We start from the raw sequence: 13243 nt of genomic DNA, 5'->3' as shown, positions 1-13243 counted from the left end.
TCATACACTTTCAGATGACATTCTAAGTATCAGAGGACAAAGTTTATGTCTCGGTCTAGCTATTCCTGTTTCATTGTTTTTGTAGCACAGCAGCAACAGCACACATACTCTTTCTATACATATATGTTTTATTAGCTTGGCTTTGAAAAGGAACTTCAGTATATGTGCCCTCTACTGACAGTGTTCCAAAAGCACAAATGTGTGACATTTAAGATAATGGCAATTAAAGGTTGTGTGTGGAGCAGAGACAGCAATATGTTGGCTCTTTTGTATGACATAAATCAGGTCATTCTCTACCAACTGCATGCTGATGGCATTGTTTTTATTGGAAAATGTGTTCCATCACTAGGGCACTCAACCATAACATATCATAAGGGGGGGGGGGGAATTATGACCTCCCATTTTTCATTCTGAATACTGACAAATTCTGCCCACTTCTTTTCTTGTATTCTGAGCTGTGCACATACAAAACAAACTCACAATATATCATGTGCAGGAATATCCTCAAACCACATTTTTATTCAGCCAAGAAATTTGGTAGGTAACATATGTAAATAGTATTTGTGCACAGATTTGTGAGCATTAATTGTGCTTGCTATTGTAAGACCTCGTTCATATAGAGTACTAATTTAAAGTGGCTTAGAACTGCTGCGTGCCAAAGAAGATTGTTCCTTTTATTTTGAAATAATCAGAAATTGGCAGGTTTTAGAGACTCATAACAATGAAGTTGTTAGGAAGAAAATTATTCCCATACACACAAAACTACTGAATTGTACTTTGGTTTGTCACCTGCCTATTAAAATTCCAAAAGCATTGTCTCATGGATACTTTTGTAGAATACAAGGGAAACAGGAGTCCATTTGTTCTGGGGCTACTAATTGTAAGGAGAAATGGAGTCTACAGATTAAAAAAAAACATACATTATCTTCTTTTCAGGAGTATGAGAAAAGGTTTGATGAAAGGGAGGAAGCTTGGGTTGACATTTCTTCTTCTTTAAAAAAAATATGTTCCTTTAAAAAAAAAGTGCCTCAGTTTTAGGGACTTAGGGAGCTGCCTTATGCTGAGTCAAACCTCAGGTAAGTGGAATAAACTGCCATGTGAATGCAGTCCGAGAGTCCTTCCCCTCCATTCCTAGAACGATTTCCCACTCTACCACTAGAAGACGTTGAGAAGGACATGTATAATGTCTTGAGTCCTGAGCAGCTCCTTCAATTCTTAGAGGGCTGACAATCCATTGGGGGCTGTTGTTGTTTACAAAAATAGGAAAGGAGGTGATTTTTGCCAAGTCCTCTATGCCAGATTACCTCCACCACTGCAATTTACAAAGTCATTTTCTACATGGACATAAAATGTAAAATGTTATTGATACTGAACTTTCCTTCCTGTTGCTTTCTCCCTAAAACAATGCAAAGTTCCTTTTATAAACAGCTGGTGCTCATGAATTGAACGCTGCACTGTAATAAGGCTTTTTAGTATGGGTCGTTCGTCTGTATAAAATTTTGCCAAGAGAAAACATTAACAAGGCTGTGGTAATGTGGCTCCAAAAACCGGCAGGGTGGAGCAGAGGTGGTGGTGTTGAGAGAAAACCAGTTCTCAAAAGCTGAGGTTATTTGCATAGATAACTTGCTTACTAGCAGTGATTATCATACTCAGCTCACTGCTTTGCAAATCAAATTCATGGCTTCAGACTAATATCCTGTATCTAATATCGAGAAGAAATGTAAAATGGCAGCAAAACCAAGTAGCTGATTTCATATATATTTTTAATTGACATGAATAAATTTAAATCAACTGAAATGAAGCTGCCCATTTCATTTCTGACTCTGTTAGACATTGGGAACAAAAAAACAACAGCCATGTAGCTCACACGCTTCTTGGTTTGTTTGCTGCCTGAAGCAAGCTGTGCTAGGTTTTCCAATGAAACAGCATGAAGCAAGACCATTTGTGGTTTCTGAGTGTTAAGCAAAGGTCATGGGATAACTAGGGATGGGGGAGAAATTTGATTCTATTCACATTTAAAGGTGAACCTACCATTGCGCTAAATGGAACTTACTTCCAAATAGGGCTGCAGCCCAAGTGACATAACTGTTCAGGGCTGCAGCCTTAGGAAACTGATCAAATCATTTTACATGTACATGTGGGGATTCCTGTATCATCCTGTTTTCCCCGACTTTTCACTTTGAATGCAAATGAAACATCAGAGATGGACCGGATCATCTCTTAATTTGCTAAGCCAGCCTGAACACACCACAGTGCCAGTTGCACTGAATTCAACAGCATTGCTGAAATCTTATGCATAAGATTTTGGTATGTATTCACAATTTCTGAATCCCATTAGATGCAGTAGCTTCATCTTCAGACTATCAGTAGTTTGCAAGGGAGTATTCAACTGCTTACCGGGAAGTTTAGATTTGCACAAGTGGATTAAATCTGCTTAAATCTTTTTTTAAAAAGAAAGAAAGAAATAGACCTTTTGCAGTTAGGATAGTGATGGTAAATGCACTGAGTGTGGGATGAATGGGAAGGCATAAAAACACTCTGCAAGCAATTCTGTGTGGATGCTCATTTGTGGTCTAAAAGGTAAAGGGACCCCTGACCATTAGGTCCAGTTGTGACAGATTCTGGGGTTGCAGCGCTCATCTCGCTTTATTGGCCGAGGGAACCAGTGTACAGCTTCCGGGTCATGTGGCCAGCATGACTAAGCCGCTTCTGGCGAACCAGAGCAGCGCACGGAAACGCCGTTTACCTTCCCGCCGGAGCAGTACCTATTTATCTACTTGCACTTTGACGTGCTTTCGAACTGTTAGGTTGGCAGGAGCAGGGACCGAGCAACGGGAGCTCGCCCCATCGCAGGGATTTGAACCGCTGACCTTCTGATCAGCAAGTCCTAGGCTCTGTGGTTTAACCCACAGCGCCATCCGCAAACCAATCAGAATGCATGTTCAATAAAGACCATGAAGGCTCTGTCCAAGCAAATCTGTGTGAATGTTCAATAAGTGGGTCATTTGGAGCAACCCTAGAATTATTAAGTAAACATAGGCATGGCTTGCCTGTTAAATTCAAGGTGACTGTTTCCATGCCTTTGCTATATCCAGAATGCTCTTTCTTTAGTGGGCATATTAGCTAAGTATGTCACACAGAAAATGCAGAAAGGAAATTTGCAGGCAATAGAGCTCATCTGGAGATCACTTGAGGTATGGCTTAGCAAAATCTGTGACACAAAAGCAGAGCAGATGGAAGTGCAACACTAAAGGAACTTTTGTTTAATAAATAGCTCTCTGAAGCTCAAAGGGGCAGCTGTGCCTTTTCCTGGGGCGTATTCTACTGAGCATATTTTTGATATTATCTTCCTTGCAGCGGCCTGTCAGTGTGTGCTCTCACTTGGGGAAAAATATGCATAACCAATAGAGAGCTCTGAAAGCCTGCCCAGCTCCTGTAAGTGTTAACTCACTTAAGGGTAATGGGACCTCCCTCTCCCCCCCGTCATGTTTATTTGTTTTGTAGCAAGTCAGAGCTATCTGTAGAATTCGGCAGGTCATTCTAAATAAACTTTTAAGCAGAGTTGTGGGGAAGATGCATTCGGATTCGGTAGGCAATATCCCATTATTTTTTGAATTTTCTTCCTGGCTTCCTTGCTATGTGCATTCTTGGGGTTGATAACGTCCTACGTTGATCAAGGAGGGATGTGACATTGCTGCAAGGTTGCTTTCAACAATTTGCTGTGGGGGGATATGAATACATCAGCAGCACTTTAAAAATAAATTGATAATATTACTCGGGAACCTACAAACTTTGCCTGGTAGCCAATCTTTTTTTCTAGTCAGCAGCAAGGCTGACAATGTGTGTTCAGGGGAACCCACCATTAGGCAGAATGAGGTGACTGCCTCTGTCAGTGGATGCTGGGGGCAGCAGCGAAGGCGCAAGTCAATATTATCAGTATGAATGTACCAAACCAATTTTCTCCTCCCTTTGCCTATTTCTCTGATGAGAACAGGGAAGGGGGTGACATAGCCAGACCAAAGGAACTTTATGTGGCGGTTGGGTGGCACTTGCCACTACTGATGTCTCTTACTATTCCTTTGATGAGTTATAAAGAAGCAAGAAGTTGTATATAGTGGTACCTCGGGTTACATACGCTTCAGGTTACAGACTCCGCTAACCCAGAAATAGTACCTCGGGTTAAGAACTTTGCTTCAGGATGAGAACAGAAATCGTGTGGCAGCGGGAGATCCCATTAGCTAAAGTGGTGCTTCAGGTTAAGAACGGACCTCCGGAATGAATTAAGTACTTAACCCGAGGTACCACTGTATATTAATATAGACTAGTGGTAGCTGCTACTAAGCTATTGGTAGGAAAATCCAGGCAGAGTGTCAGTATAGAGGACTCGGGAAAGGTGGCGTACCTATTACAGTGGTACCTTGGGTTAATAACTTAATTCGTTCTGGAGGTCTGTTCTTAACCTGAAACTGTTCTTAACCTGAAGCACCACTTTAGCAAATGGGGCCTCCCACTGCTGCTGCACCGTGGTTGCACGATTTCTGTTCTCATCCTGAAGCAAACTTCTTAACCTGAGGTACTATTTCTGGGTTAACGGAGTCTGTAACCTGACGTGTCTGTAACCTGAAGTGTCTGTAACCCGAGGTACCACTGTATTAGCAGGATATGGGGTGAAGAGGAAAAACGGCTTGTGGCAGCAGGGCTTTAAAGAGAAGCCTTATGTATTTGTGTGTTTTGTTACAAGCTGCCTTATTAATGCCCACATGCTAAATACTGGGATAGGAAACTGGAAGTTGCTCGTGTGAGCATCTTGTATCGTGTACATGTAATTAAATGTTGAATGTGCATTAACAGAAGATATCCCATCCTGTTCAAAAAGAGGGAATTCCATGAGCTCCATAGCACAAAATCTGTTTTTGAAAATTGAGGTTAACAGTTTTTTGTGGGGGCACCAAAATAGTCTGGCACCAACACTAAGGATAGGCAGTCCTTGTATACAATGTGGTTCAACTAGATTCTGCTCTTAAAAGAAAAAAGAAAAATGCCTGATAGCAAAGTCTTGAAAACAGAGCAAGAAATCAAGGTGGATGCAAATGCCATTCAAATGTTTCCAGTAGCCAGATCAGTCATAGACCATTATTTGAGCCAAGTTTGACTTTGCGGAAATGGAAGAAAATCCAGATGTCGTTACAAATTCACATTTCAATTTTCTAGTACCCATCAGCAATTTTTTTGAAATGGATCTAGTAATCTGTCTGCTTGCTGCTTGATTGGTTGCATCCATGCAATTTATCAATGTTTTCCTCTCTGCCTTGACCAGCAAAATATGTAGGTTGCTGACAGTTGATAGTTAAGGAAAGTACTTTGCTGATTTCCCGAATCAGCATATTTGATATATGCGCAATTGCAAACTAATACACTACTTTACCAGCGCAACAATCCCAGGTTTTACAGACACCTCCTGTACTTGTGGGACTCTGTATTTATTTTGGTGGAAGGAACCATCATGCACACACATGGCAATCCTAAACCGATGGCTGGTAAAGAGGAATTCTCAAAGCATAATAACTCAGTAGTCAAATACTGTCATCAGATGCAAGTGACTGCATGTTAGTGGCAAGGAAGGGAGGTGCAAGGTCATAAGTTAGACTTTGAAAGCTAATGCCCTGTTATCCCAAATAAACCAAACATAATGTTCTTTTGACCTTCAGCATTTCCCACATAATCTATAAGTACCCACGCTGTCTGCTATATGCTGGTGAGGCACTGATATATTCTTCCAATGTTTCCCAAAGCCTTTTTATTTTATTTTATTTTTAAATCTATTATCTTCTAAGCACAGACTGCAGAAATTGATTCTACTCGTTTCCAGCTTTCTTTACAATACATAACAAATTTGACATAGACTTACTGGTTATGTTTAAGATCAATAAAAATGTAGATTATGATGAATTTTAATGCACTGCTGACTTTTAAAATCTTTTTGAAGCTTCCCTATTAGTGTTTTGTAAAATGTTGTGGTATGTCTGGCCGTAAATACATTTGATCCAAATATACTGGAGTTAAGGAAGGAGAAGGAGTTGTCAAATCTACTTTTACTTTTGATAAAAGGTGCTTTTCAAAAATACTCAGCATATTTAGATAGTCATATTTATGAGACAAGTGCCATAGAAAACGAGGAAATCCTTAGTAAGTCACATAAATACATTACATATTGTGTGCTCTTAAGCTGTATTTACACATATTTGGTTTATGCATTTCTGGTGGCTATTATTTCTTGATATATTGTTTATTGCTGTACTTTAGCACCAGATTCCCACTAGTGCCAAGCTGAACTGGCAGAATTCTCAACAACAGCAGATGTGGCAATTATGGGCAGAAAAAGTGAGACTGAAGTCTGGTCAATACGAGTTTGAGGGAGCATAGCATCCTAAGCTGAGCTCCCAGGGGAGGGCAGTTGAAGAGCCACAGGGGGCCGTGGACCACCCTCTCTGCTGCCCCATCTTCCATGAGCTGGCAGAGTTTAGAAAGTGACGGTTTCTCCATTCATCCCAGGATCTCGCTCTGCCAGGACTATGCAAAGCAAGCAAATGTTGGTTCATAACTTGGGGAGAGAGGGAATTAGGTAGCAAAATGTGGTCTGGCTGAATGCAGCTTGTGTTTCCCTTCAGGTCTCATGGTCATAAGAGTTGCCTTGACTAAGCAAACCAAGACCTGCCTGGCCCAACTTTCTCCTTCTGACAATAGCTAACCCATCAAGTAGTCACGTGATTGCTTTCTGAGTAGAGCGAGTTCAATATGTTCCTGAGTAGTAACGGAGCAGCTGCAGGTTCTACAGTGGTACCTCGGGTTAAGTACTTAATTCGTTCCAGAGGTCCATTCTTAACCTGAAACTGTTCTTAACCTGAAGTACCACTTTAGCTAATGAGGCCTCCTGCTGCCACCGCGCCACCAGAGCACAATTTCTGTTCTCATCCTGAAGCAACATTATTAATGCGAGGTACTATTTCTGGGTTAGCGGAGTCTGTAACCTGAAGCGTATGTAACCTGAAGCGTATGTAACCTGAAGTGCATGTAACCCAAGGTACCACTGTAAATAAATAAATAAATAAATATTCCAAAACACATAGTTCAACCAAAAATTGTAAACTTTTATGTATTGCATAACAGATCCCCTTGATCCTGATTAGTCATTGTTAGCGGAGTCTGTAACCTGAAGCGTATGTAACCTGAAGCGTATGTAACCTGAGGTACCACTGTACTCTTAAATGCACTAAATTTGTGGATTAACTTCTACAGTACATTATGGATAGCCCACAGTGCTGATTTCAATATCCAACAATACTAATATTGTTTAAAGTGAATGCAAAAAAGTAAGGACACCATTTTTTAAATTCCAGAGAACCATGAGAGCCCTATTGAATTCATGTATTTTTTAAAGAAAGAAAATGTAGCTTATTAGCAGTTGTTCCGGTCACATGTATAAGTCAAGCAGATGGATATGGGGGGGGGGGGATTTTGCTTCATAGGAATTCCACCTGAAAGTACAGCGAAATACCGCTTCATCAGCTATGCAGGCATTTAAACTGAGCTGTCAACTACATTTCTAATCTATGAATTTGTTTCATTAAAGTATCTGGTACGATTAATCATTTTGATGGGCAATATGTGGCAACAAAGAGTAGCTTTTTCAGACATTGAGATTCTTTTATTATTCCAGCAGCTGTACCTCTATGGAATAAGAGTGCTCTGCTGCTGAGTCTGTCTTTGGATGGCGGTTCTGTCTTTACATATAGCCGTTTTATAGTTTTGACTACATCCCACCATCACAATATATGCAGATAATATGCTAATTTATCTTTATGGCAGCTCTCAAGGGTCATTACCAAGGCGTAGTAAAATATACTGAGGACATTAATAATGATCGTAATAAAACTGGCTTTGGAAAGCATTAAGAACAACATAATGATGCTTGCAGAGCTGCAAATATCTTGGTGAAAGGATGAATGTGCATTAAATGGACTTTCATTTTGGTAGCATTCATTTTGATTCAGATGAGTGTATAAAACAAGTTAATTTACCATTTGCCAAGAACCGGTTAAAGATTTAATCATGGAAAGTGCATTTACTTTGAATGTGTTATTACTGCCAAACTTGCACCTTTGCAAATTGGATTGCTTTTTGCTGGAAGGTGCTTGCAGATTAAGAAATGGAAGGGCTACTGACCCAGCTGCTATGAGATCTGATTACTAGAGTTTAAAAGCAGGGGGTGGGTTTGTATATAGAAATTGGTATTTAAAAAAGATGCATATTTATTTATTTATTTATTTATTTTAAAAAACACAAGTCAGAAGATACCGAGCCGAATTCATCAGCAATATCCTTGAACGCTGTATATTCTATGGATGGAATAGTTCTCCATAAGATTTGAGTCTCAATTTTAACCTCCTAGAGGCAGGTGGTGGTGGTTGTTGTTGTTCTGTTTCTATTTCTATACTACCCTTCACCCAAAGATCACAGATTGGTTCACGATATAAAAAAAACAAAGAAGAACAATAACCCTCCCTAAGACTTGTGGCTGGGCCCAAGAAGAAAAGCACAACCAATAATGTTTTCAGTGAGCCTGGAAGCCTCTGTATAGGGCACCATGTAGCTGAGGAGCACACACATGCTTCCTTTCATTCATTCATTATTAAATTTCTATACCGCCCTTCATCCAAAAATCACAGGGAGGTTCACAATGTAACAATATAAAATGAGAATACAAAAACAACAACAACAAAAAACCAACAGCCTGACAAACATATTGTTTTTGCTTTATTTATGCTTACGCACCAACAAGATACACAAAAAGAAATAGACATCATCTCCAAAAGGACAATTTTTTTTAATTGTTTCTGGTTTCTTCCTCGCACAGTAAGGGTGAGTCAGCAGTCAGCCTTTTGTCCCTGCCATTTTCGCTTCTCTTCAATCCTTTCTCCCTCCTTCCTCGTTGTGCTCGGGGTTACCCGAGAGGCGAGGTCCAAGTCCGGTCCGTGGTCAAAGGTGCAACGTGGAGGCAGTCCGTAGTAGCTGAAGCTGGGTGCAGGGCAGGGAGTCGGGTGAAGTCAGGAACAGGCTTGCAAGCAGGGAGCCAGGGCGGGTCAGGAGCTCAGGCAGGAAAGCAGGACAGGTTCGGGCAGGAACTAGCAACCAACAATGTTGCTCCCGCAACTTGGGACTGGGGCTGGCCGGCTTTTATCTGCCCTGAGGCATAGGGTGGCCCCGATCCTCTGGTGACTCGCCTCTCCTGGCCTGGAGGCGAGCATTCCTCCTGCGGGAACTTAGTTCCCTTTGTCTCTCTGCCCTGAGCCTCTGCAGCTCAGGAGAGGCTGGAGGGTTACCTTGATCTCATTGCCCTCGTTCTTCCCTTACTCCCTTTTAACTCTTCCAAAGCGGAGCGCCTTCCCTTGACCCGTCACGCCGGACACTCATTCCAGATCTTCTACAATTATGTCTTCTTCAGGTGCTGGCCTAATACGGGCCTGGTTTCGGGCTATTGCCTTCTCGAGGTCTGGAAAGCTCTTGAAGAGCTTTGTCACAAGTGGTGCCACAGGAGGCTGCTCCTTGGGCTGGAGCGGGGCCACTTTGTTGCTCTTTTTGAGCTGCATTGCGCTTCTCAGTCGTCTGAGCCACTCTGTTCCGCGAAGGAAAAGTCTGCTGAACCTTCCTTCTTCTTCCTGAAGGTCTGGAACTGACCGCATGCTTGATGCTGGCTCCGCCTCCTCTTTAAACATTCAAAATCAGAAGAAAATCCAAATCCTCTGCTTTCTCTCTTACCACCAACTGCACCTACACACCTCTCTTCTCGCTAACCCACAATGGACACCTGTAGTTGGTGGCTTTTAAGGGAGAAGCAGGAGATGTCACAAAGGAGGGCAGGCCATTGTTACCATGGCAACCCACCCACCTTCCTGCTAATATGTTAGACAAAGTTACAGAATGGAGTGTAGATCTATCAGCACAGGAGCAGCCAATCAAAGTTACTGGAGGATGGTCACATGAGCGTTTTAGATAAGGCAGAGACTCCATCACCCCCTGCCAACATGCCTAGTGGTCAGGGATGGTGGGAATTGTAGTCCAGCAATATCTGGAGGCCTGCAGGTTCCACTCCCTTGCTGCACAGGTTAGACCACTTGCCAGTTTTCCAAACACCAAGCCAAAATCAGACTAATTTTCGCAGCCTTTTCTTTTTGAATGTGTTTCTGTAATATTAACCAAGTTAAATGTTATTCCACAGCCCCAGTTCTGAGGAATGTGACCCACATGCTTGGAAGCTAGTGTAACAGCTTCTTGATTGATTGATTGATTGATTGAGTGATTGATTGATTGATTGATTGAATTTATATACTGCCCTATACACGGAAGTCTCAAGACAGTTCACACACCAAAATCAAAATATAAAACCACAAAATATATAATCAAAATAAAAACCCACCCAGAAATCTGCTTCTGGTTCTTAGTAATACCAGTACATTTGATATGATTTTAAATGAAGGTGGGCAACTTTCTGGCTTGTTGGATCTGGGGTATAGAGATCTATCTTTCTATCAACTATAAGTACGACTAGTATATAGGATTGCAGCCAGTATACCTACTGGGGAAGAATACACACCAGGCAGCCAAAAACATAATGAACTTAAACAAGAGGAAGTAAAGGAAGCTCAAGGATACTAATCAAACCTCCCATTTTTGAAAACCAGTTTGTCCTTCCTTGCCAGCCTTTCTAACCAGGCAAGGTATCCTGGGGGAAAGGTTGGCCTTACAAGTTTTCTTTGACTTGGAGTAATTATGCTTAGGCAGTGATGACATGGAGACGTTCTGTTGATGAAACTTCATTTAATTTTATACTGACTGCCCTTTTAATATTTTGTTCTAGATACAACCCTATTTTTCCCATCGTTCGCCGGGAATTCATATTTGGAACTACCTTCTGTAACATCTCTGTCTAAGGACAGACATGCATCAAGACCACAGTGGAACCGAATGATGATTCACTTGACAGTGAAGACTACTGCTTTGAATGGCACCCTCCTTTACAGTGAGTAGCCTAGGGTTTTGTTTTTGCTTTTGCTGCACAAATTGCTTCATAATTATTATTTCATTTCACTCTCACAGCAACCCTGAGCAACTTTATTGAACAGGGGAGAATGAGCATGACTTAAACGAATTACTGTTTTATCTCTGTTACATATATTTAAACACTTTTTTAAAAAAAGTTGATTATAAAAAGAACAGTACATTAAAAAGAGAAGACAAATTCTTCCAGGTAGGTTAGGCTGATACTTTGACACTTTGGGTGACGTAATTATGTGAGCAGAACAACTTCCATTCATGCACCTGTAATTTTCTCCTGTATGCCCCCTGCTTTCTCCCCAGATCAGGGGTCAGCAAACCTTTTCAGCAGGGGGCCGGTCCACGGTCCCTCAGAACTTGTGGGGGGCTGGACTATATTTTGAAAAAGAAAACAAACGAATTCCTATGCCCCACAAATAACCCAGAGATACATTTTAAATAAAAGCACACATTCTACTCGTGTAAAAACACACTGAATACCGGACCGTCCACGGGCCGGATTTAGAAGGCGATTGGGCCAGATCCGGCCCCCGGGCCTTAGTTTGCCTACCCATGCCCCAGATCTTTCTCATAAAGTTGGGAAAATCCCTAGAATTGATTTAAGGAACACATGCAGTGAGGGGAGGAGAATGTTCCATTATGCAAGGAAAAATCCTTGTGCTGACTGACATTTACCTTAGAACTGCATTGAATACACCCCTTAATGCTGATGTATGATTTGACATTAAAGGGATGAGTCTTGGGCTGCTACGCTCCTCCTTCCTTTCCCCACATGCTCCGTTTTCCTCCCGCCTTTCCTGCTTTGTGATCCAACGTAGCTAGTCATTGCATTCAAACCAGACAAGTTATGAGAAGGAGAAATCAGTGAAAAACACTTCTTTCTGTGTACCCCACTCCAATCTCTCTACAAGTGGGAGAATCCTGTCACTGGATTCTGCTCTCAAAAACTGTGAATCCAAGCCTCTCTCTTTTTCCCCAAATCCTAGTTAAAAGGCAAAGAACTCTAGTTAGAGTGAAAACATCAACAAAACATTTGGTTCACTTGATTATATACGAATAAAACGTAACGTCTGCAACTGTGTAAATGAAATATAGCATATGTAAACAAAAAGAGGTGATGAGATACTAGATGTGAAGAAACAGGAAGTCTAGAAAGAAAAACAAAGGAAGTTTGGAAAGCATTTCCCTCTACCCTGCATGCTTTGATTGCTACATTCCTCTCCTAATTAGGGTGGGAGGGAAAATTGATTCAGTATGCATTCAAAGCCAAATCTATCAAATTTACACTTTCCAAAACAGTATAGAGCTATACTTCAGAATTTGCCCTTACCTGAAAACTTGTGATGCAGTTCTCCAACCAATTTTTGCAAAAATGCATATATTAGGAGAAAGTGTGTGTTCAAAGACTTTGGTGAAAATAGCATGCAAAAATTCATTCTGTCAAGATAGAATTGCTTGCAGAAATGTGTGCATTAGTCAAAACTGCGTGCAGAATTGGGTTTATTAGGAGGACTTCACACTAGACTGATTTTTGTGAGCATTTTTTAAAAAGCACAAAATGTAGAGAACTGAATTTAAGATTAGAAAAATGAGAAACTGAGAGCATTGAAACTGACAGGCCATTCCATCCCTATTCCTGACATTTGACAGCATCACAACTTAAAATCAGCTTGCCCATATTTATAAGTAACAACAAAAATGTGTAGTTTAAAATTTTGTACAGTGGTACCTCAGGTTAAGTACTTAATTCGTTCCGGAGGTCCATACTTAACCTGAAACTGTTCTAAACCTAAAGCACCACTTTAGCTAATGGGGCCTCCTGCTGCCGCTGCATCGCCGGAGCACGTTTTCTGTTCTTATCCTGAAGCAAAGTTCTCACCTGAAGCACTATTTCTGGGTTAGCGGAGTCTGTAACCTGAAGTGTATGTAACCTGAGGTACCACTGTATTTACTACCTGCCTTCGGCAAGTCACTAACTCTCAGCTTGACCTACCTCATATGGTTGTTGGGAAGATATACAAGGAGGTGTAAAATAGCTGCAAAATGGGGACTCACAGGTAAATAGGGTTATGCTGTAATCCTTTCTGCATTTATTTTGGGAGTAAGCCCCACTGAATTTAAAAGGACTTAC

The 13243-nt window shown here is 41.2% G+C and overlaps 1 protein-coding gene across 8 annotated transcripts in view; it reads left to right on the top strand.

Moving 5' to 3' along the window:
* Positions 1-13243, top strand: part of EYS (eyes shut homolog) — a 537363-nt gene that overhangs the window by 388760 nt on the left and 135360 nt on the right. For all 8 annotated transcript variants that reach the window (XM_081187035.1, XM_081187037.1, XM_081187041.1 and 5 more), the window contains one exon: positions 10916-11077. In XM_081187035.1, coding sequence (XP_081043161.1) covers positions 10916-11077 — 162 coding nt within the window. The remainder of the gene's footprint in view (positions 1-10915; positions 11078-13243) is intronic.

Source organism: Podarcis bocagei (assembly GCF_964188305.1).
Source record: "Podarcis bocagei genome assembly, chromosome: 3".
NCBI lineage: Eukaryota > Metazoa > Chordata > Lepidosauria > Squamata > Lacertidae > Podarcis > Podarcis bocagei.
Note: the sequence above shows the minus strand (reverse complement) of the source record. Positions and strands in the feature narration are given on the sequence as shown.